The following is a 26578-nucleotide window of genomic DNA, read 5'->3' on the forward strand; positions in this document are numbered from 1 at the left end:
TTAGCCTCTCTTCTCGCAGCTCTGTCGCCCGACGTCTTCCTCCCCGGGGGAGGCGCCCTCGCCGGGATGGGGAGTGGGGGGACCTGCCAAGGGGCCGATGGCACCCCACCTCCTACCTGGATCTCTGGGGAAAAGGAAAAGAGGTGCGGGTTTGGAGTCTTGGCAAGAAAAGGTGTGAGTGCGTGGACTTTTATGTCTGGGGGATGAGGCGGGAGGTGACGGGTTTCTGGAAGAGGCATTGAAGTAGAGGCGAGCAAGAGGCTTGGTTACCTAGTCCATCCATGATGTCCCTCCCTTTCTCTCTTCTTGGCCTCCCAGACCCTGCGCATTAGCCTGGAAAAAGGACCAGGTGGGAGGGCGGAGTTAACTCGTTAGTGCCCAAAATCGTGGGAAGGTGAGGAGAGCGGGTGTCTGGCCAAGAAGGAGGAGTTGGGGGAAGAGGTGTATCCTCATAGAAGTGTGTTTTGTGTCAAAGAAGATCATCACAGAAATAGAATCTGTGATGGCAGTGGAAGGTAGCGTTGGAACGACCGTTTGAAGGCGTAAACTGCGAAAAGAGTTCGGGGCACTTGACCTCTGGGTCCCTGGTCCCTGGGATCAGTCTGCCCTCTAATGGTAGACAGGCGTCATTGACCACATTGCGCGGCCAACCGCGCGCGCAAACACGGACCTAACTTCAGCCAACATTTTCAGAAGACCTTCTGTGCGTCAAGTGCTCTGTAGCTGTCAAGAGCATAAAGATGAATTCATATAATCCGTGCCTTTGAGGACATATAGCCATAAAGTGCATCAATATACATTAAGTACTGCAACGGAGACATGGATAAATTGCTAAGGGGTCCAAATGAGGGTTATTAATTCTGCCTGAATGGGGGCCAGGAAGATTTCCAGTGAGAAATGATTCAACAAGGATAGAAGGATGAGAAAGGTATTCTGTGTAGACAGAACAGAATATTGAAGTATATTTCCTATGTAGGGAATTTTATGAGACGTTTTAATAGTCTTACTGTCTAGAGCCGATGGCCCAATGGTCAATTTTAGATGGCAGAGATTCTTTGCTAGGCTTGCCTTCTCTCTATATATTTTATTTAATTGCCCAAACTTAAAAATCAGCAGATGGTGTATGAATATTTGGATTTCTTGAAATATTGGAAGAGCTAGCAGTAAATGTCCTGCATCCCTCCATGAACAATCAACTGGGGTTTTTGCCTGTGCTTGGGCTTGAACCCAGGATCTCTGTATGCAATGCAAGTGTTCTACTTTGACTACACACTCAACCCCACGGAACAAACATCCATGACCTCTTTGAGATAAATCTAGTTCATTATATGGCTTCACACAGGTACATTACCTGCCTGGCTGCAGTAAGAGTTTGTGTTTTCAACTCTGATCTGGGATGTAAGGTGTGTGCATGTGGGAATGACTGAGGAGGAGAGGCTGGAAAGAGAGCAAAAGAGGGCAGATTGTCAGGTGCGGGTGGCTCACACCTGTAATCTAGCTACTCAGGAGGCAGAGAGTAGGAGGAGTGCAGTTCCAAGCCAGCCCCGGACAAATAATTCTGCAAGACCCTATCTCGAAAAAAACCATCACACACACACACACAAAAGGCAGATCATGAAAGCTTTTGTGTGTCAGGCATAATAACTTTGTTCTACAGTGGCATCCAGATGTAGAGATAGATAGGGGATAGGGAGATGTTTTGTAAGAGGAATCTGTTGGACTTTGAAAATGGAAGGGTCTAAGTGACATTTACCCCATTAGTTGAGAAGTTGAAGGTTTTGGGAAGATGACAATTTTAGTTCACTGAGTTTAAGGTGCCTATAGATACCTATTGGAGGTGTCCAATAGGCTTCTGGATTGGTGGAGCTGAAGCTCAGAATAAATGACTGGATTAGAACTATAGCTAGGTAATTGAGCTCTTCTCAGTAATGGTGGACTCACTTTAGAACTTCAGACAACTAAAGTGTTGGATGAAATGTGTGTGTGTGTGTGTGTGTGTGTGTGTGTGTGTGTGTGTGTGTGTTGCAAGGGATCAAACCCAAGGGTTTGTCCATGCTCTATTACTGAGCTATAATCCTAGCCAGATAAAATGTTTTTAAAAAATTAAAATCAGCCAAGAGCAGGTTGCTCACGCCTGTAATCCTAGCTACTCAGCAGAGATCAGGAGGATTGAGGTTCGGAGCCAGACTGGGCAAATAGTTTGAGAGGCCTTATCTTGAAAACACTCATCACATAAAAGGGCTGGTGGAGTGGCTCAAGGTAAAGGCCCTGAGTTCAAGCCCCAGAACCACACACACAAAAAAAATCTAAAATTAGAGGTACGGATGTGCCTCAGTGGTACAGCATTCACCTAGCCATGTGCAAGACCCAGGATTTGGTCCCCTGCACCTCAAAATAAAATATAAAAGAACTAATGAGGACTTCTTGGTGTAAGAATGTGAAGAACAGGAAAGCAGAGAGCTGACTTGACCCTAGGGTTATTTGCTGAACAGTGACATAAAATAGGTTGTGTGGAGCTAGTGAGACAAAAATTGAAGTCCGTATCATGTCCCCATAGATAAGAACTCTTAGTAAACCACTTTCCTGTTCTGGATTAGGATCCTCAGAAGACTATTCTCTTAGGGGAAACCTGGGAGTAAGTTAAACCAGACATAAATAGAATATCTAGATCCAAAATATTTAAAAACCAAAGTTAAGAACCAATCCATAGGCTTACCAGCAGATTAGACTAGACTGAGTACTGAGTAGTGAATTGGAAGACAAGACCAAAGAAACTACCCAGGGGCCTAAGGAGTGGCTCAGGTGGTAAGAGTGCCTGCCTAGCAAGTGTGAGGTCCTGAGTTCAAACCCCAGTATGGCCAAAATTAAAAAGAAAGAAAGAAACTACCCAGAATGAAGCATGGATAAAAAGGAATGAAAAATATAAAACAGAGGGTAAGAGACAAAGAGAATTGTGGGAGAAAGTTTAACATGTATTTGTTAGAAATACAAGAAGGAGAGAAATAAAACCAATATTGGAAGAAACAATGGCTAAGAAATTTCAAAAATGGACGACAGACACCAAGACATGGATTCAAGAAGCTCAACAAACCTCAAGCAAGATTTCAAAGGAAAAAAAGCCATATCCAGACTCATCAGGGTGAAACGTAGGATGTTTAGATCAGGAATCTGGTTTCTTTAAACTAGAAAAAAAAAAAGGATCAATTAACTCAAAGAAGCAACAAGTACATTGATAACTTTTATTCACAGCATATTCATGGACGGTAGAATAGTATTGTAAATGTGCTGAAAGGAAATAATTTCCAGTCTAAAATTCCACAGTCAGAGAAAAGGTCCTTTAAAAACGAAAGTGGAATTCACAATAGCCAAGTTATGGAAACAGCCAAGATGCCCCACCACCGACGAATGGATTAAGAAAATGTGGTATCTATACACAATGGAATTTTATGTAGCCATGAAGAAGAACGAAATGTTATCATTCGCTGGTAAATGGATGGAATTAGAGAACATCATTCTGAGTGAGGTTAGCCTGGCCCAAAAGACCAAAAATCGTATGTTCTCCCTCATATGTGGACATTAGATCAAGGGCAAACACAACAATGGGACTGGACTTTGAGCACATGATAAAAGCTTTAGCACACAAGGGAGGGGTGAGGATAGGTAAGACACCTAAAAAATTAGCTAGCATTTGTTGCCCTCAATGCAGAGAAACTAAAGCAGATACCTTAAAAGCAACTGAGGCCAATAGGAAAAGGAGAACAGGAACTAGAGAAAAGGTGAGATCAGAAAGAATTAACCTAGAAGGTAACACCCACGCACAGGAAATCAATGTGAGTCAATGCCCTGTATAGCTATCCTTATCTCAACCAGCAAAAACCCTTGTTCCTTCCTACTATGGCTTATACTCGCTCTTCAACAAAATTAGAAATAAGGGCAAAATAGTTTCTGCTGGGTATTGAGGGGGTGGGGGGGAGAGGGAGGGGGCGGAGTGGGTGGTAAGGGAGGGGGTGGGGGCAGGGGGGAGAAATGACCCAAGCCTTGTATGCACATATGAATAATAAAATAAAAAAATGAAACAAACAAACAAACAAACAAACAAAAAAACCCCACAAAAGTTGAATAGTCATACTCAGACAAACCAAAACCAAGAGAATCAGCTACCAGAAATAGGGCATGAAATTCTCAAGCACAAGGAATATAATTCCAGATAGAAGGATAGAGATTCAGGAAAGAATAAAGAGCATTAGTAATAAATTTAAGTGCCTGATCTACATGACTATTAGCATTAATATTTTGTGAGATTTAAAAAATATAAAGAATTTAAATTCTGTACATATATATACCTACACCTGCCCAGAGAAGCGAATGTGGCTGATCACAAGAGACTGTGTACAAGTGTTCAGAGCAGCTTTTTTCATAATGGCCTTAAACTGGAAATAACCCAAGTGTGTACACACATGCTTCAATGAGTTAGATGTCCTGAATTCATCAACAGGAGAATGGATAAACAAACTGGTATATTTATATAATGGAGTGTTACTTAAAAAAAAAAAAAAAAACCAGATTGCTGTGTTGGTGGACTGGCTCAATTTGTGGAGTGCCTGTGTAGAAAGTGTGAGGCCCTGAGTTCAAACCCCAGTTTAGAAGAAAAAAAAAAGCAGATTGCTGATACATGCAAAACATGGACAAGCAAAAGAAGCTAGACAAAGCTGGGCCCCAGAGGCTCAAGTCTGTAATCCTAGCTACTCCAGAAGCAGAGATCAGGAGGATTGCAGTTCAAGGTCAGCCCAGGCAAAACAAACAAAAAAGTGAGGCTGTATATTAAAAGTACCCAACCAATACAAAAAGAAAGGCTAGTCTGGATCTATTTATGGAAACTCAAGAAAAGATAAAACTAATATGTGATGATCAACATCACGATAGTTACTGCCTTTAGGATCAAAGCAAAGGAACACCAGAAAAAATTTTTTTAAAACATTATTGTACTGGGAGTACATTGTGACATTTACAAAAGTGCTTACAAACAATATATTATAGCTAAATTCACTCCCTCCATCATTCTCTTTTCTTCCCCCCTCCCCCACCAGTGAACATTTTAATGTGTAAAAATATTATTTTGCTGGGGTAATGGCTGGCTCTTTAAGGGGTGGAGTGTGTGTCTAGCAAATACAAGGCCTTGAGTTCAAACCTTACTATTGCAAAAATAAATAAATAAAACCAAATATTTTAATCTGGGTTGTGATTACGTGGAAGAAATACATTTACACTTAAGATCTATGCATTCTGTGGTAGTAAATTATACATTAATAATGAATCACACAACAGTGGAATATAATTCTGGGGGGAGTGATGGTGGCAAAAGCAGCTGCTAAAGGTTGAAGTTTTGAGGAAGAACAAATACGTATTTATTGAAGAAATGTAAGGTGCTTGCATTACTCTGGAAAGCAAAGGATAAAAAGAACCTAATAGCAGAGGATGGTTTCGATCCATCGACCTCTGGGTTATGGGCCCAGCACGCTCCCGCTGCGCCACTCTGCTCATCGCGCAAATATGAGTCTTATAATTCTTATGGAAGGTTCTCTGCCCGAATTGTTCTGACTTCTTAGCCCAGCGCCATCTAGCATTTGCTCAAAAAATTGTTGCCAGTACTGTTAAGCCCTTTGCTATTGGCTGGTTTTGACACAGTAGTCTTTTTTTACTGGTTCCTAAGTAAACCAAGGCATCAGGGGCGGGGAAAGGCGGGAGCCAATCGCGCTGAGTTTTGTTGGCAGAGGCGCCGGCAAGTCGCCTCTCCAGTTGTCCGCTCTTCGCAGGGAAGGGGCGGTTGGTGCGGCCTCCATTGTTTAGGACTAAGGACACCATGAGGTAAGGGTATTAAGGTGCTCGGAAGGGTTTCCCCAAAAGCTGTAGGATCAAGGGCCATGCATCCGGCGGCTGGTCCAGAACCTGACAGCTTCTGGCCTGCTAGGGTAAGGTAGTTTGAAGGCCAGCGATGGCGGGGGAGCGGGCCTGGGATGGTTGGGGCCCAGGAGTGGGGAGGCGGGTTGGACACCTCGGTCTCTGGGGTTGAGATGAGGGGGTGTCACCAGGCTCGGGCGGAGCACCCCCTGTCTAGACTGAGAAGGTTGTCATGGAGGTGGAACTGGGTATCGTTTGGAATGGGGAGAAGCGTTAGCCGGCGTGGGGTCCCCGCTGGCGTAGGGAGGTTGAGAGCAATGGTGAGAAGCCAGTTTGAAAGGACAGGGTCGGTAAGGTGGCGATTGCTCCCATAAAACCAAGTTCAAATCTGCATTTCTAGGGGCGACAGAGGTCGTGGCCGCGGCGGGCGCTTTGGTTCCAGAGGCGGGCCAGGAGGAGGGTAAGTGCCAGTTTTCAGCATCTTTGCAAATGAATTTGAAGTGCAACGTGTTACTTGACTTCGTGAGAGCCAAGCATGGTTTGGAAACATTTTCCTGGTGCCCTGCTACGTGAATTTGGCTCCACTTTGCTAAGAAGGATACCTTCCAGAAAACGGTCTTCCATTCCGGAGACAGACATGCTTCCAAAATTGCTGGTGCGTTGTATACATTTTGCTTGATTTCTGTTTGGTGAATAATTTGGACTGTTTCTCATGTTTCAGATTCAGGCCCTTTGTGCCACATATTCCATTTGATTTCTATTTGGTGAGTACCCTGGGTTAGTATGAGTTTCCTGGCTACTGTTAACTTATAGAAGTAGAAATGGAGCCCAACCTCTCCTTGTTAATGAACTCAGATGGTGCTTGGACTTGGAAAAGAGATTTATGAATGAAGTTGGGATTTAAAATTTATATTTATTTATTTTTATTTTATTCATATGTGCTAAATTTATTTTTGTAGCTAGTTTTGGTGCTGGGGATTGAACCAAGTTCCTTAATGTGCCAAGCAAGGGTTGTACCACTGATCTACATCCCCAACCCTTAATTTTTTTTTTTTGATGGCACTGGAATTTGAACTCAAGGCCTCACACTTGCTAGTCAGGCACTCTTACCACTTGAGCCACTCTGCCAGCCCTAATTTTATTTTTGATTAACATATATACATTAATGGGGTTCAGTGTGATTCTTCAGTACATGTATGAAGCATGCATTGATCAAATCTAGTCTCCCTTTGTGCACCCTCTCCCCTAGAGTTGGGTTTTGAGTCAACTGTGTTACTTTACATACAAAAACAATGCAAGCAGAGTAGGAATGATAATTCCCTGGGCACGTGATTTTAATCTTCTGAATAATTGTATCTCTGTCAATACAAGGTAGTAAGAACTTAAGTTAAATTAAGGCTTTTTCTAGCTTGTATCCTTGTTTTTTTTTTTTTTGGTGCTACTGGGGTTTAGTGTGAAATGGCCTTCCCCCGGGTCAAGCCAGCACCGGATGAAACTTCCTTCAGTGAAGCCTTGCTGAAAAGGAATCAGGACCTTGCTCCCAATTCTGCTGAACAGGTGTGTTCTTTTTGCTTTTTTCCTAAGAAAGTTAAAAATGTGAGTAGTCATTAGTGAGGTTAAGAAGAGTGTTGTCTGCCCCGAAGTTACAGTTCAGTGACACAGTGCTTGCTTAGCATGCATGGAGTCCCTGGTTTTCTTTTTTGTGGCATTGGGGTTTGAACTTAGGGCTTCACACTTGCTAGGCAAGCGCTCTACTACTTGAGCCACTTCGCCAGCCTGAGGTCCTCTGTTTGATCTCTAGCAAGAGTTGTCAGGAATAGATTCTATAGGGCATTCTCCTTATTTTTCATTGTAGGTGGAGATAGGCAGATGAATGTATAAATGATTATGTATGCATTTATGTTTTTATAAGAAAATCTATTCATGTTATCCATGTTCTCTTGTTATACACTCAAGATCAGCAGTGTTGAAGTGTTTCCAAAGCCCTACATCAGTTTTGAGTTAGTTGTATGGAAAGGATTAAGGGAAAATATTCAAAAGTCTGAGAAGTTTCATGTTATTTTTGACCTTAGAGTATAATTACTTCATGTTTTTCAGGCCTCTATCCTTTCTCTGGTGACAAAAATAAACAATGTGATTGACAATTTGATTGTGGCTCCAGGGACATTTGAAGTGGTGAGTTTTTGATGATGTCCTAAGAAAAGCCATTCTTGGTAGTGTGGAAGTATCCTTGACTTCATCTGTTAACTTTTCAGTTGCCTGTTATTCAAATCCAACCTAAAATGGAAATGTACAGAGGAATTCTGGAATCCTTTGTAGTGCTGATCTTGGGGACAAGATTTGTATCATTGTCAGCTAGCTGTCATATAACCAGGCTTTCATGTGGTTGTATTTAGGATATGATTTCATTATTACTGATTCCAAATCTGGGTAATTAAAAGCATTGTTGAAACAGTTCTGGGAAAAACGACATCATTATTAGACATCATTATTCTTCTAAATATTTTCCTGAAATGAATCTTTCTGACAGCAAATTGAAGAAGTCCGACAAGTAGGATCATATAAAAAGGGAACGATGACTACAGGACACAATGTGGCTGACCTGGTGGTAATACTAAAGATTCTGCCAACATGTGAGTTTTCTCCCCCCGCCCCCCAACCTTCCCTCCCAGGGCCTTATGCTTGTTAGGGAGGTGCTCTACCACTCCCTAGCCCACATCCCATCTGTCTTGACACTGCAGTTTGGTTTGGGGCCCAGGACTCTTTCAAGTCCAGCTTCTGGGGAAGACACAGGAGAATTATTTTTTGGTGGGACTGGGCTTTGAACTCAGGGCTTTGCGCTTGCAAAACAGGCACTTTGTTTGAGCCACGCCTCTAGTCTATTTTGCTCTGGTTATTTCAGAGATGGGGTCTCCTGAACTTTGTGCCCCAGCTGGTCTCAAACTTTGATCTTTTTGGTTGTCATAACTAGGGGGTGCTACTGGCATCAAAAGGGGATAGAAGCCAAAGATGCTACTAAACATCCTACAGTATACAGGACTCCTGCCACCCCCTGCAAAGAATTACCCAGCCCAAAATATCCTAAGTGCCACTGACTTGAAAAACCCTGCTGTAGAAAAAAGATCTGAGGGCCTAGGGTGTAGCTTAAGGGATCAGAGTGCTTGCCTAGCATGTGCGGTCTTGGGTTCAGTCACTAGTACAGTGAACAGCAACAAAAAAAGATATAAAAGTGCTCAAGTTGGTAGCACCTACACTAAAGTTGGAAGGATACAGAAAAGATTAACATAGCCCCTGCTCAAGGATGACACACAAATTTGTGAAGCACTCTGTATTTTTAAAAAATTTTAAAAAGATGTGAGAGATTAGTAGGTGTCTTATTCCCTGAACCTCTGCCCAGGCCTTAACTTCCCCTTGTAAAAGTGTTTATTCTAGCCAAGTGCTGGTGACTCATGCCTATAATCCTAGCTACTCAGGAAGCAGAGATCAGGAGGATTGTGGTTCCAAGCCAGCCCAGGCAAATAGTTTGTGAGACCTTATCTCACAAACTATTACAAAAAGGGCTGATTGAGTGGCTCAAGTGGTAGAGTGCCTGCCTAGCAAGCATGAGGCCCTGAGTTCAAACCACAGTGCTGCCCAACCCCCCCCACCCCCCCAAAAAAAGTGTTGTATTCTGTTACAGCCTTTGCTGTACTCTTGAATATGGGGTAGAAATGAGAATGCTGAATAGCTTAGAGATATTTAGAAAGTCTACATAAATAGATTTATTATAACATTCTTTGTCTGCTTTTCTCTCAATCTAGTGGAAGCTGTTGCTGCCCTGGGAAACAAAGTTGTGGAAAGCCTGAGAGCACAGGATCCTTCTGAAGGTTTGAGTTTGTTGCTGAATATGCATTTAGCGGCAAAAGAAGCTGGGTCCTGTCAGTATAAATACACTGTGAAATCAAGCTAGATAGAAGAGTAAATGCAGAGTTTTATGTTGTGGAAGTTTTTGACAGGAGTCTCAGCTATTCAAAATTCTATTTGATTTTCATTCTAAAGTTCTATTCTAAATCCTCATTTTGAGTCGTGTCCCTCCTCCCCCCATTCTCTGCTAGACAAGTTCTGTACATTTTTGTTTTCAAAATATCTCTAGCCTTTTGTTTTTAAAAGCCCACAACAGCCAGGCATGATGGCTCATACTTGTAATTCTAGCTACTTGGGAACCTGAGATCATAATTGTGGTGTGAGGCCATCCTGGGCAAAAAAGTTTGAGAGACTCTATCTCTAAAATAATCAGATAATAATGGAGTGGAGGTGTGGTGCCAAACAATAGAGAGCACCTGCTTTACCAGCATGAAGCCCTAGGTTCAAACCCCAGTCCCACCAAAAAGCAAACAAACAACACAACAAAACTACTACCAACAAATAAACCATTTAAGCTTGGTGTGGTGATGTATACCTGCAATCCTAACACTTGGGAGCTGAGGCAGAATGAATGCTAGTTGAAGACCAGTTTGGGCTACTTACATGGTGAGATGTTTCAAGAGGGGAAAAAAATTCCCACTGTTTTCCCTCTGTCTGTATTTAAACTTATGAAAATGAATTAACAGTGTTTGATTATTTTGTTCTTTCAGTTTTGACCATGCTAACCAATGAAACTGGCTTTGAAATCAGTTCTTCTGATGCTACGGTGAAAATTCTCATTACAACAGTGCCACCCAATCTCCGAAAACTGGACCCAGAACTCCATTGTTAGTCTCTTTTTTTACATTGCTGGGAAATATGGGGGAAACCCAAAATGTATTGTTGCTGCTGATTTTGCTTTAGTTGTTTGGAAATTTAAATACTTAAGTTTACCCTGAGGTTTGCTTTTTCCCTATATTTGGGAGAAGATTTTCCAGCTTTGTAATGAAAATTTTAAAGATAGGATGACCAAGAAAACAGTTGGAAGACTTAAAAAAAGACTGCAGAAATACTTGTAGAGGGGATAGATTTTTGGAAAAAATAATGGATCTTGTGTGTTTCTAGATTTGGTTTGAGGGAGCAATAGTGTTTTTGGACAAGTGGTTTGCTTGTGTAAAAAACATGGGATGGTTTAAGGAACTGCTGTTAGCCTACCCTCTTTCCAAGTTTTTGGACTGTAGCATTAGGATTGAATTGCTTGCTTAATAATAGGAATGTTTCATCTTGGCCTGTTATACTTCTCTTGTAGTGGATATCAAGGTGTTGCAGAGTGCCTTAGCAGCCATCCGACATGCTCGCTGGTTTGAGGAGAATGCTTCTCAATCTACGTGAGTCTCCTTGAACAGCTGGGTGTGGTGGTACATGCCTGTGATTCCAGTACTTGGGAGGCCAAAGCAGGAGGGTCTTAAGTTAGAGACCAGCCTGGGCTATTTAGTGAGTTCCAAGTCACTTAAGACCCTGTTTCAAGCAGGTGCTGTTGGCTTACCTGTAATCTTAGCTACTCAGTAGGCAGAGATCAGGAGGCTTGAGGTTCAAAGCCAGCCCCGGCAAATAGTTTATGAGACTCTATGGAAAAAACCCATCAAAAAAAAGGGCTCATGGAGTGGGTCAAGGTGAAGGTCCTGAATTCAAACCAACACCACAAAAAAAACCCACCTTTTTCAAACAAACAGAAAAAGGTAACCTTTCTAACTAATGAATAGCAGGATGCATCTGTACTTCCTCTAACAGAGAACTGTTTTGGCCATGATCCAAATTAAGAGCAAAAGAGAATAGTTTTATAAATAGTATGGTCAGCTTCAGTTCTTCCTCAGGTGTTAGAAATATATGATCTCACTGCTTTTAATCCTTGGGTTTCTCTTACATTTAGAGTTAAAGTTCTCATCAGATTGCTGAAGGACTTGAGGATTCGTTTTCCTGGCTTTGAACCCCTCACTCCTTGGATCCTCGACCTACTTGTAAGTAAAGAAGGACATCTGAGTTCCTCTTGACAGTAGTTACTCTGAAACCTACCATAATCAGTAATTTGGTGATGCTTAAAAGAAATTTGGACTGGATATTGGTTGTGCATCCCTCCACTTGGAGGCTGAGGCACGAGCATCTTAAGTTTGAGGACAGACTGGGGTACATACTAAGACCCTATCTCAGAAAAGCAAACAAAAAGGTTTTAGAAGCTGCATGCCTATAATCCCAGCTAAGACAGGAGGGTTAAAAGTATGAGGCCAGCCTGGGCTAAATAGTGATACCTCAAGAAAAATTTGGTAGACAAGTAATTCAGTAAGATTCAAATGAAGGTTGGAGGTGTGGCTCGAGTGGTAGACTGCCTGCCTTAAAAGCATGAAGCCCTAAATTCAAATCCTAGTCCCACCAAAAAAATTAAAAAAATTCTTGGCCAGGTGCTGGTGGCTCACACTTTAATCCTAGCTACTCAGGAGGCAGAGACCAGGAGGATCTATTAGAAGCCCCCCAGGCAAATAGTTCACAAAACCTTATCTTGAAAATACCCAATACAAAACAAGGCTAGTGGAGTGCCTCAAGTGAGGCCCTGAGTTCAAACCCTAGTACTGCTGAAAAGAAAAAGAAAAAAAAAATTCAAATGAATCAAAAAGATTTATTGTATTTTTGTAGTATTTGGTGTGTTTTCATTACTGTTATAATTTCATTATTGTGACTCTGGAGAGAAATGAGCAGCCATTTCAGATTTTTTTTTTTTTTTTTTTTTGGTGCAGCTGGTTTGAATTTGGCTTTGCCTTGTAAAGCAGGTGCTTTGCTGGTTGAGCCACACTTTCAGCTCATTTTACTATGGTTATTTTGGGAACATGGTCTCGAACCGTTTGCCTGGGTGTCCTCAAATTGTGATCCTTCCAATCTCAGCATGAGCCACCAGTGTCCAACTCAGAATTCTTTAATGTGAAAATTTTAACATTAAAATGTGTATTTCAACGTCTTATTTTTCTCATTTAGTTTATTTGAAGATAGAATTGTCACTTTGGTTTCCACACATCCACCAGGCTTAATTCTTTTCCAGGGGCACTATGCTGTGATGAATAACCCTACCAGGCAGCCTTTGGCCCTAAATGTGGCATACAGGTACAGTATGCTTTTTTGTTTTTTCGTTTAGATGCTGTCCTTTTAAATGTTTTTATTAGTATGTAATAGTTATGTGTGTGGGGGGTGGGGAGTTTTTGTTAACATTCCCATATATGCATACAACATACTCGGTTTGTCTTATCCCCTTCCCAACTTCCTTTTCCCTCTTTCTTCAAATGGCTTCAACAGGTTTCAGTGTTCCATATTCATACTACACCATGCTTCTTTAGATTTGGGCTATAAGCTATTTTGTGCACTTTTAATACCTCCCTATGTTTCAGGCGTTGCTTGCAGATTCTGGCTGCAGGACTGTTCCTGCCAGGTTCAGTGGGTATCACTGATCCCTGTGAGAGTGGCAACTTCAGAGTACACACGGTCATGACCTTGGAACAGCAGGTATTAGAACAGCTAAGAAATGGTCTGTTCAGACCCACTCTTGAATACTCCGGGTCAGAAGACTAAAGGAATATGGTCTTACGGGGTCAGAGATGTGGAGGTCTCCAAGGACTTTGGTCTTGAGATTAAAATTTGTCTTCTCATGGTTTTCACAAGGATATTAGTTAAGTCAAGTACTTTTATTCTCTTTGCTAATTTATGCCCACCTTGCTCTCCCTTAGGACATGGTCTGCTACACAGCTCAGACTCTGGTTCGAATTCTCTCACATGGTGGCTTTAGGAAGATCCTTGGCCAGGAGGGTGATGCCAGCTGTGAGTACTGTGGTGTGGGTCAGGGGTTTCTTAAGCTATTCTGATCTATAGGGAAGCTGTAACTACTCACATGTCTTAATATTTCTACTGTGCATATGATCACTTGTTTGCTGGGCTATTTCTCTGAAGTCCTTTTTTTCTCTTCTAGATCTTGCTTCTGAAATATCTACTTGGGATGGAGTGATAGTGACACCTTCAGAAAAGGCTTATGAGAAGCCCCCTGAGAAGAAGGAAGGTGAGGAAGAGGAGGAGAATACAGAAGAACCACCTCAAGGGGAAGAAGAGGAAAGCATGGAGACTCAGGAGTGACCTTCCCTTCATTCCCTTTGCTACCCAAGGGGAAGGCTGGAGCCTAAGCCACCTGCTTCTGGGCTTTATATGGTGGCATTTCTGTGGGGTAGTGGAGATAGTAAGAAGGAAAACAGACTGTATAAAAATGTCATTCCTCTGTTTTGATAACTGGCTTAGAAGCCAGATGTCTCCCATTTATGACCCCTGCCATCCATGATAATAAAGCAGGATACTGACATTTCTTCCTAATCCTCTAGAATTCCCAACTCCTAAAGAACCTCTCAACTTTGTTGAAATGTGAACTGTTATGTGTCTGGAATTTTTTTTTCTAAGAAAAACGATTAAAGTACTTCCTAGTAGGGTTCCTGGTTTTGTTTTTCTTGGATGTGGCAATCTTTTTTACTTTCTATACTCTTTTCATTGAGAATTATGTCTGAGTATTTTATTATAAATACTAAGATCATAATCTCAAACTATTCAAATTAAATCTTTCCGCATACCAGAGTAAATACTAGATACTGTTTAAGCATTTATTAAATGATTCAAGCTAGTGCAATCAACAAAAGAGGGTGGACAGAAGTCATTCACTTTGACTTTGTCTTCTCCTCTAAATCCTCTGTAAACAAGGGAAAAAGAAAGCACAGGTAGAGGACAAGTTGCCCAAGTCCAGACAACTAGGTATGAACTAGGATGCTCTGCTCTGGTTAATCAGGTATGAAAAAGGTGGGCCTCAAATACGCAGCTTTTAAAAAATGCAGAGGCTTATTTTTGGAAGGAAGCAAGAGCTTTAGGAACCTGAGTCCTGCTGTACACAGGCTTCTTGGGGTTGCTACATGAATGAAGTGCTTCAAACCAACCATAGGGCTGCCTTTTTGGTGTCCCAAGGTCTATAGGGATTGTTTCCTGGAATCTTCTCATGTTGAAACAAAGCTGCTGGGAACAGTACTTGTGCTACTCAGGTCACAGGCTCATCTTCTGTTACTTGCTTGGGGAACCAGGAGGATAAATTCCTGAATCCAGCATTGCTCTCCTTCGAGCTGTTTCCTTGGCAACATTGTGATTTAGCCGCCTCAGCCGTTCCTACAAGACAGGAAGATTTGGAATCTAATAAACTGCTGTGAAAGACTTATTGTAAAAAAAGAATTTTAGGGCTGGGCACTGGTGGCTCAAGGCCTGTAATCCTAGCTACTCAGGAGGCAGAGATCAGGAGGATTGCAGTTCAAAGCCAGCCTAGGCAAATAGTTCACAAGACCCTATCTCAAAAAAACTCATCACAAAAAAGGGCTGTTGGAGTGGCTCAAGGTGTAGGCCCAGTACCGCAAAAAAAATCCTAAGTCTTCTAAAGTACATTTAAGAGTATAAATGACAGTAACTGGATATTGAGAATTGAGTTTATGATACTAGTTAGCAACTCCCTTTTCCCCATTTTTAAGAACTTGGGGGCTAGGTTTGTAGCTCAAGTGGTAGAGAACTTGTGTGGGTTCAGGCCCCAGTACTGCGAAATATTTTGGGGGGTGGCTTTGTGTTGAGATTTATAAAGGGCAAAGAATCACTGGTGTTAGGAACTTTTTTTTTTTTTACCTGTGCATTCTGCAGAATGTTGTTGACCAAAACAACCCGCCGCCTGGCATTAAGCAGCTTCTTAACATAGGGGTCAAGATCCAAGGCCACCTTCTGATCCTCATTGATTCGGCACAGTTCTGGGAGGGGGGGGAATAGAAGGTGCAACAAACATCTAGCTAATGGTTTACTTCTCGTTCTTAGTGAAAGTGTGCTAGTAAAGGGATGGGAAACACTCTTGGGTCACAGACACCTTTCCTTCATTCCCTTTTTTTTTTTAAAGCAGTACTAGGGTTTGAACTCAGGGTCTCACGCTTGCTAGGCAGGCACTCTCCCACCTGAGCCACTCCGCCAGCCCGTCTTTCACTCTCGTGCTTTGTCCTAAGACATCCCTTGAAGGAAGAATGGATTGGCAGTCCTCATCTTCTAACGTGAGAAACCCGGCCCAGAGGGTCCCTGAACATAAGGGTCCTGAAAGTGAATTCTGGGTATCTAGGGATGCTCACTCACCTGTAGCTAGGTTGTCAATTTGTTCCCGTAGCTCTACCTGGCTCTCCCTGGAAAGAGGTGCAAGACTACACGGTCAATTAATGGAATTCAGGAAACGAAGTCTTATTTCTCAAGTACTGGGACATGCCAGCCTCAACGCGCCCACGCGCCGCCTCCCATTGTTACCCCCGGCCTCAAATTTATTTATTGGCGGTACTGGGGTTTGGATTCCCGGCTCCGCGCTTGCTAGGCAGGCGCTCTACCACTTGAGCCACGCCCCAGCCTTCAAATTTATTCTTAGTCTGAACTAGAACTCATCATGTCTCCGCCTTCCATAGCCCCGCCCTACAAAGCAGGTTCGAAAGGCCCCGCCCCCAGCCTTCCCTCTCCGGCACCTGACAGCGTGGACATGGGAGTCGAGCTGCTGCACAGCGGGTCGCAGGAACTCCAGCAATCCCTCGGCGAAGAGGTCGCGGCCTGTGGGCCCAGCCACCGGGGTCCCTGCCCCGGACACAGCGGCGGAGCCAGACCCCGCCATCACGAACTGTCCTGCCGCCCGGAACCTGCCGCGAAGACCGCCGGGAACTGGAGCCAGCCGAAGTGCGCCGCGAGGGGGCGCTCGGGAAATGTGGCACCGGGATTGATGGGAAATGGAGTTTTGAGAGGGCCGGCGGGAAGAAGGGTCTAGCGGAGAGCCCTCTGTGAGTTGTAGTTCTTCGTAGGCCTTGAGGGCCGGGTTTTGAACAAACCCAGACTTCAGGAGCCCTGGACGAACCGCTTTTTGAATTGCATGCTTTTTGTCTTTTCCAAAAGTGGAAGTGCGAGCTAATATCCCCAGTTGCACATAGCCTTCCCATGTTAATTTATAAGAAAACTAGATTGTGTTCATGGTATAATTTTGTTTCTAAAGAGTAGTGGTGGCTCACACCTGTAATCCTAACTAGTTGGGAGGCTGAGAGCAGGAGGATTGATGCTTGAGGCCAGGCCAGGCAAATGGTTCACCAGACCCTATCTGCAAAATAACCAGAGCAAAACTGGCCTGGCTCCAGTTTGCATCTGTCCCTTACGCTCATAATTCCCCAGGGCATGGGGGAGGGTGTGGTGCAGAAATGCTCCTGGAGGATGAGTAAGGGACCCATAGAAATGAAGGGAACAGGACACGCAGTCTAAAGATCTATCTTCAGGAATAAGGAGGGAAAACACTTTTAAATCACCGTGCTGTTCCGCAGATAGAAACCTCAGTCCTCTATTGGGAGACCTTGCAAAGTCTTGTACTTGTTTTTGGTAAGACCAGGGTCTGAACTTAGGGCTACCCGCTTGCAAAGCAGGCGACTGCTTAAGCCACTCCTCCGGTCTTACTCTTTGTTTTTGGTTGTTTGTTTTTCATTTTTATCTTTCTCTCAGGTGATTAAAGGTAAAACTCTCATGAGAGACTGGGGGACTTATTTGGGGAATAATCAGCAAGGAAGGGGGTAGCCAAGGCGACTGCAGCATGCTTCAAGCCACGCCTTTGGAAGAGGAAGCCCAGGGGATAGAGAGTGGTGACAGTGCTGAAGAGGAAAGAAAAAGGTCCAAGCCCCTGTGGCCTCTACTGGGAAGGGAGCAGGGCTGGTCTGGCCTGGAAACGGGCTCTGGAGGTTGGTAGTCCAGTGTCTGGACGAGAAACCTTTGAGTCAGGCTTCAGTCCTTTCACCTACATCTTTAAAGTAGGGCTACCAGACTTAGAAAACACGTTGAAAAACCAACCTGGGACACCAAGTAAATTTGAATTTCAGATAAACAGTAACTTTTTTTTTGGTGACAATGGGATTTGAATTCAGGGCTTCATGCACTTGAGCCACATCTGCAGCCCATTTTGTTTTATTTTGAAAATGGGGTCTTTGAGCACTTTTTTTCATTTTATTTGTTGGGGCTAGCCTCCAAACATGATCCTCTGGATCTCAGCCTCCCAAGTAACTAGGATTACAGGTGTGAGTCATCAGGGCGCCCAGCTAATAAATAACATTTTAGAACAAGTATTTTATATGGTAATCCCACTACAAAGGCTAGGTCTCAGGAAAATCACTGTGCTTTGCTTTCATTTTTTACTCCTTTTTTACTCCTCGTCACCTTGAGTTAGCCTTATCTCCTGTGAGGATATTGCAAGTGTGTTAGTTACCTTTTTGTACTGTGACATAATATCTGGGTAAAACAACTTAAAGGAGATTTTAGACATGCATCACCACCTCTGGCTTTAAACAGGGTTTTTATCTTGTTTTTTTCCCTTTGAGACGGTCTCCACATATAGCCCAGGCTGGCCTTGAATTCACAGTCCTCCTGCCTCAACCTTTTGCGGTATACATCACTATACCCAGCTTAAAGAATTTTTTTTTTGTCAGTACTGGGGTTTAAACTCTGGGCGTTACACTTGCTAAACAGGTGCTCTGCTATGAGCCACACCCCCAGTCCAAGGATTTTTTTTTTTCGGTGGGTCTGGAGTTTGAACTCAGGGTTTTGTACTGACAAAGCAGGTGCTCTACCACTTGAGTCAAAGTCCAGTTAATTTTGTTCTCATTATTTTGGAGATGGAGTCTCAAGAACTATTTACCTGGCTGGCCTAGAACCTCAATCCTTCTTAAACCAAGAAGCTAGGATTGCAGGTGTGTGCCACTGGCGCCCAGCCCAAGAATGTATTTTTATTTTTATTCATTTTAATTTTTTTCGTGTGTGTGGCACTGGGGTTTGAACTCAGGGCCTTCACCTTGAGCCACTCTACTAGCCCAGTTTTTTTTTTTTTGTGGTAGGTTTTTTTTGAGATAGGGTATCTCAAACTATTTGCCCAGGCTGGCTTCAAACCATGATACTCCTGATCTCTGCCTCCTGAGTAGCTAGGATTACGGGCGTGAACCGCCATCACCTGGCTAAGAATACACTTTTGATGGCACTAAATGGCTTTAAAGGTTTCAGTCCATGGTTGGCTCACTCCATTGCTTTCAGGCCTGTGGCAAGACCAAAACGTTGTGGTGGGAGGGTACAGTGGAAGAAAACTGTTCACTTTATGGTAGTCAGGTAACAGAGAGAGACAGACTGGTCTGAACTAAAGATACACCCTTCAACTACCTACTTCCTCCAACTAGGCCCCGCCTCCTAGTTTCTAACATTTCCCAATAATGTCATCAAATTATGAATCCATAATGGATTAACCCATTGATGAAGTTAGTAACCTCATAATCTAATCACCTCGCAGTAGTGTTACCATCTGGGGACAAAAGCCTGCAACACATGAGTCTTTTTGTGGGGCACTTTATTTACAAACACATCAAACAAATCGAAAAAAAGATACCTGTTGAAACTATTTCTTGAATGTGGGAGAAGGGGTAAAGGAGAATGGTGGAGGGGGTGAATTCAAGTATGATATATTTGATACATTGTAAGAATCTTTGTAAATGCCACAATGCACCCCTACCCAACACAACAATAAAATAAAATTAAAAAAAACATATCAAACAGCTCCTGGCTGATCTTTGAGTCTCTAGTCTTCTTTCCAGGTCTATCTACACTCTAAAATACCAGTCAGAGCCGGGGTGCCAGTGGCTCCCATCTGTAATCTTAGTTACTTGGGTGAAGCCAGCCCAGGCAAATAATTCCTGAGACCCTATCTTGAAAATACCCAACATAAAAGGGGCTGGAGGTGTGGTTCAAGGGGTAGAGTTCCTTCCTAGCAAGTGTGAGGTCTGGAGTTCAAATCCCAGTACTGCCAAAAATAAACAAATAAAATGCCAGAATACATAATACCTTGTTCAGGGAAAATTAGTATTGAAAAGGATTTTAGAATTCAGGCAAAAAGAAAGCAATTCAATGATCCTGGGAAAAGCACAACATTCCATCTTATGGGGGAAGATGAGAAGCCAGCAGCCAAGGAAAATTCAGAAGGGGCTGGGGCTAAGGCCAGCTCAGCTGGAGTGCTGGTCTTCTAGGGACCAAGGCCTCTGCATTTCTTTTTTACCCTGACTCCTACTGATACTTCCTCTTTATTATTATCTTCTCTGATACTGTAATTTTTTGTTAATTAAATGTTTTAGTCAGAAAAAGGGTGGGGGGGTTGGGATCCATCTCTTCTTTGTCCCTTGGATCCTTGTGAGGGAAACTGGGCCAGGGCCTCAGAAACCCTAAGCTTTGATAATAGGTTGAAAGCTAGTGCTGGTTCAGTTATTCATTCTCTAACACCCCAAATGGGCTTAAGGAGAGATGGTGTTCATGGTAGTGGAGGTCCTGGGAGATTACCTTAGCTTCTCAGGAGGCAGTTAGAGAATCCCTATCTCGAAAAAACCCATCATAAAAAAAGACTGAAGGAGTGGCTCAAGGTGTAGGTCGTGTGTTCAAGCCCAGTACTAAAAAAAGGAAAACAAAACAAAACTGCCTTCCAGAACAACTTCAAGTGCATGCGAAGCTAGCATTTAGTTTATGGGAATCCTCCCTCTAGTCTTGCTGAGAAAGTCAGGGTAATACATGCTGGGAAGGCTGTTTATGGAAGATGGTCCACCTGAGCATCCTGCTATGAAACAACCTGAGGAGGAGCTGCTGGCCATTGGGTTCTGCTTGTAATTCCTCACTGCAGGAGGTGAGATTGGGAGAAGTCAAATCCTAGGATATCCACCCACAGCTGGAAAGCAATGGTTCCTCCTGAAATGTTTCTTCAGCATTCTCTATTACCAGTTGGAAAAGGAAAAATATTTAAGGGGCCCAGAACCATTTTCATAGAACAGGCAAAAAGAATGAATTAGGCTGGGTGCAGTGCAGTGGATTGTGCCTGTAATCTCAGCTATTTAAGAGGCAGAGATTAGGAGGATCGTAGTCTAAGGCCAACACAAGCCAAAAAAAATTAGCAAGACCCCTTCTCAATCAATAAGCTAGACATGGTGGCTTTAGCCTGGAATCCCAGCCACAGGTAGGGTTGAGGTCCAAGTCTGTGCTGGGCAAAAAGGACGATTTACCTGAAAAGAAAAAAAAAAGTGCTGGGGACAGGGCTAGAAAAAAGTGGTAGAGAGTCTGCCTACCAAGTATGAGGCCCAAAATTCAAATCCCAGTCATACACACACACACATACACTCTCACAAAAGGACAAGAGGGTACCGAGGCAAGGACAGGAAGGGAAGAATTATTAGGAAGTTGTATGGGAAAATTCAGAGACCATGATCCTCTCACATTCCAACAGCCTCCTCCTTGGTTCTCTGCAAGCCAATCCCACTTTCTGCAGATGTCCTCAGGGCCTCTTTGGTTTTCAATTTCCCCATGATGGTCCATCATAAGGGTTTTGCAATTTATAAGTATTTTCATTTCTAAAATCTGCTTGGTGCAAGACCTTCTACCAAAGCCACCTCCAGTCTAAGTATTTCCCTGCTCCTTCCATGTCTCCATGAGGAAAATTTTTATAGTACTCACTTCCTGTTTGATTGGTTGCATGAGACCAGGTACCCCAAGTAGCCCCCCAACCACCTTAGTCCATTGCCTCCCTCCCCACTCACCATGGCAGGGGTAACTCACCCAGAATCAGACCTAGGGATGGTGCCCACTTGCTGCTATGTTTGCCATAGACCAACTAGCACACGTGAACCCCTAGCAGGAGGCTGGTAGTCAGGATATCCTGCAAATCTAGCTGCAGTCACAATGCCAATCCTCACCCCTGCCAGAATCCTACAGCACCTTATTTTCTTGGGGTTGTCAGGATTTCAGGGCCTGCAAGCCTTTCTATTCTAGATTTTAGGATCTGTCCCCATCTCCTGGAAGCTCTGGTCCAGCTTTATTCTCCCCATTCCTGGGACAGTGCTTGCTTATGTTGACCAGCCTCTGTGTGCTCTGCTTTAAGGTGGGTTCCTGGGTAGGTCCATGAGGAAGCTCTGGAGGAACACACTTGCCTGGTGCGCTCTGCCTGGAGACCATCTGCATGCTGTACCCACTGTGGAGCCTGAGTATGGCAGAGGTTTCTTTGTATGGGTGTGGGCACAAGAATGATGCCTGGTAATAGTGATACTGTTGTTGTTCCTAAGTATGTCCTGATGTAGTTGAAGATTGAAGACACTGGACCAGGAGTTGAGTTAAAGCAAGCACAAAGTTTATTGAAAGGATAAACTTTCCCTGACTGGTGGGACTTAGTGAAAGAGTTAAGCTCTAGAATAGGTGACGTCCAAGAATTTGGACATCCCCTACTTTACTTTGAAGCTGGATCTGTAACTTGGCTAATTAACTTTTTTTTTGCAGTACTTGGGCTTGAACTCAGGGCTACTCCTTGAGCCATTCCACTAGCCCAGTTTTTAAAAAATTTTTTTTTCCACATAGGTTCTCGAGAACTATTTGCCCTGGCTGGCTTCGAACCATGATCCTCCTGAGCAGCTAGGATTTCAGATGTGAGCCACTGGCGCCCAGCTAATTAAACTTTTTGTTGACTTCATCCTTATCAGACTGGACATTCCAGGAGGTCCTTGCCTTATGAGGCTGGGCATTCCAGGAAGGCCTTGTAGTCTATCTTGTCCTTGAAATCTGCCTTAAGGGGTTTATATTTTCTCTCTTTAGATGTTTGTCTTTAAGAATGATCCTTTATCTAAGGCAGTTACTTCTGCCATTTGTTTCTTTTACATTCCCAGAGCCATTTCTGCCATCTATTCCCCTCTGTTTGTTCCCTTCAAAATAACTTTATCTGGGGAGGAAGACTTAAGCACCAGACTTCTTTGGACTTGTCAGGTCCAAAGGATAGGGATGGGGATATCTCTCATCCATCCTGCTCAAGACAAGGACTCACTGGGGAACCCTAGAATGTTTCAGTGGAGGAACTGCAGGAGCTGCGGTGGGGATGGGGTGGAGAAGGTTAGGGTGGGCTGTTAGAAGGCCTGTTGTTCCAGCTGTATTATCAACCAATGTCCCTAGAGAGCTGCCACCCCTCTATGTTCCCATGGGTGAATTCTCAGGTCAGACTCCCAAGACTCCTGCTTATCACAAAGGGTCAGAGACTGATGGTGGGGTCCTAGCATTGGCAGGGCTGAAAGCATTAGGGGGCCTATGGTTGACTTTCTTCTTTCTCATCTACCTTTCCCCAATCTTCTTTCTCAGCCTGGCTTTTTCCCTGAAATTAAAGACCTTTAGAGGATGTGCTTTCAGCTGAAATCCAAAGGAAAAGGTTTGGGCTGGTGGGGTGGCTCAAACGGCAAGGGTGCCTGTCTAGCAAGCAAGAGGCCCTGAATTCAAACCCCAGTACTAATGGGAAAAAAACAAAAAACAGAACAAAGCGAAAGGCTTCAGGACATTTTAGGAGAACCCCTTCCATCTAAGATGCTTCCAGATAGTTTTTTTTCCAGTACTGGGGCTTGAACTCAGGGCCTTCACTATGAGCCACTCTGCCAGCCCTTTTTTTTTTGTGATAGGTATTTTCGAGATAGGGTGTCTTAACAATTTGTCTGGGCTGGCTTTGAACCTTGATACTACTGATCTTTGCCTCCTGAGTAGCTAGGATTACAGACATGAGCCACCTCCATCCGGCTCTCAGAAAGCTTTTTAACTATGTTCCCTCCCCACTCATGAATGTCTTGAGCTGATAATTGACTAGAGGGTAAGGAGATTGACAAATTAACCTTAGAGAATGAAATGAATTCTTAAAAAAGGTTCCATGTTTACCTTACCTGTCCCAGACTTGCAGGGACACAGTGAGGCCCACAACTGCTGCCATCATCACAGGACCCAGAACCATCCCTCCCTCCTTGCCCCTGAGCCATGTGATCAGTAAAGGTCCCCAGCAAGGGGACCCCAGGTCAGGTCACTAGCCAGAGTATAGAGCAGGTTGGAGCCCACTCCAAGAAGGAATGGAAAACCTCTGTCCCCATCCCTGGTGGGTCAACACAACCATCTAGTGAGCACATAGCAGCCAGGTGCCACCTGGACCTCTTCCCACTGGCACATCCAGCTAAAACTGGAGACAGAACATCACAAGTCTGGAATGTAAATTCCTAGTAGGAGATTAGAGGGTAGTGTCTGGGGAAAGGTGTAGGGTCAGAGGCCAGGATATACCCTCATTATGACCACCAACTCTGAAATGTATTTGCAGCAAGGTGAAAAACAAGAGTTATTAAGAGGTCCCGGGATGAAATGAGGCTTGGATACTCTTGTCCTTCCCATGTATTCCTTGGACAACCAATGGTAGGGGTAGCTCCGGGTAATGGAAGCCTGGGGCTGTAGGAGGACTGAATGAAAGGGGAGCAGAGGCCTGGCTCTCCCCTGGTCTCAGTCTGCTATCCTCCCATCCTGTCCCACTTCCTGAGTGTTGGGTATTGCTTAGCACCTTAGGAGGTGGGTATTAGATAGTGCTAAAGGCCCCAGGAAAACCAAGGTGGGAAGGAGGCACCACCATTAGGCTTCTTAGCAGGGTATGAGTGGGTAGCTGGGGCCTTATACCTCTAGCACACCATCTCCCACCAGGACGGTCAACTATCCTGTGTTTTGCTACTTAAAATCTTTAAATGTCTCCCTACTGCTCAAAGTATAAAATCCAAATGCTAGCTGCTAGGTACCAGTGACTCAAGCCTGTAATCCTTGCTACTTGGTTGAATATATATCATTTAATTGCACATTTTGCTTACTTTTTTGGCGGTACTGAGATTTGAACTCACACTTGCTAAGCAGATACTCTACCACTTGAGCCACTTCGTCAATCCCTGATCTTTGCTACATGGGAGGCTGAGCTTGGGAGGATCACGGTTCCAACCCAGCCTGTGCAAAAACAAGCTTGAAACAGTGTGGCTGCAGTCCTACCAGACCAAACCACTCTATTAGGCTCTAGGATATCTACATAATAAACTGTTTCTGCTCCACCTCATTCACTTTCCCTGGCATACATGTCCTTTTAGGACAAGGCACCTGTATACTAGCTCCATCTTTTTCCTAGGCTGGTCTCAAATTCACAATCTTTCTGCCTCAGCCTCCTGAGTGCTGTAATTACTGGCCTGTACCCCCACAGCTGACTCTTCCCTGCTATCTTTAAACTTTCCAGATCCAGCTCATCTGGACATAGTGGTACATGCCTGTAATCCCAGAAGACATGTAGAAGGCCAAGACAGGAAGATTCCAAGTTCAATGCTGCAGTGGTTGGTGGTCACCTACTTTACTAAGGTTTTCCCTTGAGCATCAGTTAGCCTCCTCTGCGGTGGGAAGATTCTAGGATTCTGCTGCTTGCTAGAATTGAGGAACGACAGGAGGAGGAAGGTAAAGTCCTTGTGCTTTAGCACTGCAAAAGATGGGGGATGAGTGAGCTGGGGGATTCAACTCTGCTGAATAACTGTCCCATCTTTTTTTTTTTTTTTTTTTTGCAGTACTGGGGTTTGAACACAGGGCCTCCAACTTGAGCTACTCCACCAACTCTTTTTTGAGAGTCTTACCAGCTATCTGCCCAGGCTGGCTTTCAAACTGTGATCCTCCTGATCTCTGCCTCCTGAGTAGCTATGATTACAGGCATGAGCCACTGGTGCCTGGCACCACTGTCCAATTTTACTACCTCTGCTACCCCTCCACTGCTCATCTCCCCTAGGACCTTTATATACCATACTTCAAAACAGATTTTGTCTCAACCAAAACATCCTTCTTGGCCCCCAACACACCACCTCCCAGCAATTTTGGGTGCAAGGCGGCTTGATGGTTGGGGTTAGGTTCTTCTTTTCCCTTAAGCAGCACAAGGAAACCAGTGCCAAGGGCTATACTGCTTGAGTTCCTCCTGAGGCCAAAAGGTTGACCCATTACTTTTCAAGGGTAGATTATCTTGTAATTTTAACTGAAAAAGGCTAAATTTTCATTTTCTGCCCTCAACCTACCCCTCATCTCTAGTTTTAATACGAGCAAGGACTTTCAACTATACAAGGGGCATGTCAAGACATTAAAATGGCCATCACATTTCAAGGAGCCCAATAAATAAAAAGACCTGGTTGAATTTGAGAGAACAATTTGTTATAATGAACCAGAAATACAATATTTCACTGAAATCGAACAGTTGACAATATGGTTGAACTTAAACCTTCAAGGGAAAAAGGGTAAAATAAGTGAAGAAGCCCAAGACTGGCTTGGGACAAACATGAGGATAACTGCATTTTAGCACAAGTAGCTCCCAACCCCTCCCAGTAGTTGGTCTGCCATCACTCTCCCATCTGCCAAACCAAATGGCTTCCTCCTCTATATTGCAGATATAAGCCAACCCAATCTTCGTGGCCATTATACAAAGCCAAGAAGAAAGCTTCAAAGTCTCTTTTGGAGTAGAATGTGTGCACATTCAACCCAGCATTGCTGGTTACCATCGATGTGGTGTCAATACATGATACCAGCTTTAATCAAATCAAAGCTGCCATCAAGTGTAACCAGTTATGTGGCACTACAGCAATGTCTGTGTCCCCAATTTACTATAGTACATTATCAATGTAGAATGTATTTTTGAGCTCCAAAATTTTCTTAATCCTTCTAAAGAAGCTATTAGAAAGAATGTAGAGCCAAAACTCTATCTTAAAAACCAAGGCATTAGGGAGAACACTGGCTCCTTCTGGGACCTTTTTATGGGGACACAGAGATGAACAGAGGAAATGTTAGAATGTCAGAG

General features: G+C 43.6%; 2 protein-coding genes and 2 non-coding genes across 4 annotated transcripts; 2 read left to right on the plus strand and 2 right to left on the minus strand.

Annotated features, from left to right (window-relative positions):
• Nucleotides 1–5466: 5466 nt before the first annotated feature.
• On the minus strand, nt 5467–5538 carry Trnam-cau (transfer RNA methionine (anticodon CAU)). Its single transcript has one exon. It is a non-coding gene; the product is annotated as a tRNA-Met (tRNA).
• A 210-nt stretch (nt 5539–5748) lies between these two features.
• Nucleotides 5749–14293, plus strand: Ilf2 (interleukin enhancer binding factor 2). Its single transcript, XM_020166292.2, has 14 exons — nt 5749–5865; nt 6299–6358; nt 6620–6662; nt 7351–7455; nt 7996–8073; nt 8429–8531; nt 9699–9764; nt 10512–10628; nt 11090–11168; nt 11711–11798; nt 12869–12930; nt 13212–13326; nt 13548–13638; nt 13787–14293. The coding sequence occupies exons 1-14, from the start codon at nt 5861–5863 to the stop codon at nt 13945–13947; spliced, it is 1173 nt and encodes a 390-aa protein (XP_020021881.1). The 5' UTR covers nt 5749–5860; the 3' UTR covers nt 13948–14293.
• LOC141414284 (U6 spliceosomal RNA) lies at nt 9128–9234 on the plus strand. The gene has a single exon (XR_012439346.1). It is a non-coding gene; the product is annotated as a U6 spliceosomal RNA (small nuclear RNA).
• Nucleotides 14294–14445: 152 nt separating the features above from the next.
• Nucleotides 14446–16565, minus strand: Snapin (SNAP associated protein). Its single transcript, XM_020166293.2, has 4 exons — nt 16374–16565; nt 16000–16046; nt 15511–15629; nt 14446–15009 (listed from the first exon to the last, which is right to left on the minus strand). Exons 1-4 carry the CDS (start codon nt 16514–16516, stop codon nt 14908–14910), a joined length of 411 nt encoding a protein of 136 aa, XP_020021882.1. The 5' UTR covers nt 16517–16565; the 3' UTR covers nt 14446–14907.
• Nucleotides 16566–26578: the final 10013 nt, after the last annotated feature.

This window comes from Castor canadensis, chromosome 11 (genome assembly GCF_047511655.1).
Source record: "Castor canadensis chromosome 11, mCasCan1.hap1v2, whole genome shotgun sequence".
NCBI lineage: Eukaryota > Metazoa > Chordata > Mammalia > Rodentia > Castoridae > Castor > Castor canadensis.

What these genes read in the sequence shown, in the direction of transcription:
- Ilf2 (XM_020166292.2), top strand. An exon ending in CTCCAGGGACATTTGAAGTG is followed by an intron (nt 8,074 to 8,428) that starts GTGAGTTTTTGA and finishes TCTTTCTGACAG; the next exon opens with CAAATTGAAGAAGTCCGACA. An exon ending in AGCACAGGATCCTTCTGAAG is followed by an intron (nt 9,765 to 10,511) that starts GTTTGAGTTTGT and finishes TTGTTCTTTCAG; the next exon opens with TTTTGACCATGCTAACCAAT.
- Snapin (XM_020166293.2), bottom strand. Translation starts at nt 16,516, where the DNA reads ATGGCGGGGTCTGGCTCCGCCGCTGTGTCCGGGGCAGGGACCCCGGTG. An exon ending in TCCCATGTCCACGCTGTCAG is followed by an intron (nt 16,047 to 16,373) that starts GTGCCGGAGAGG and finishes ACCTCTTTCCAG; the next exon opens with GGAGAGCCAGGTAGAGCTAC. An exon ending in ACATTCTGCAGAATGCACAG is followed by an intron (nt 15,010 to 15,510) that starts GTAAAAAAAAAA and finishes CCTGTCTTGTAG; the next exon opens with GAACGGCTGAGGCGGCTAAA.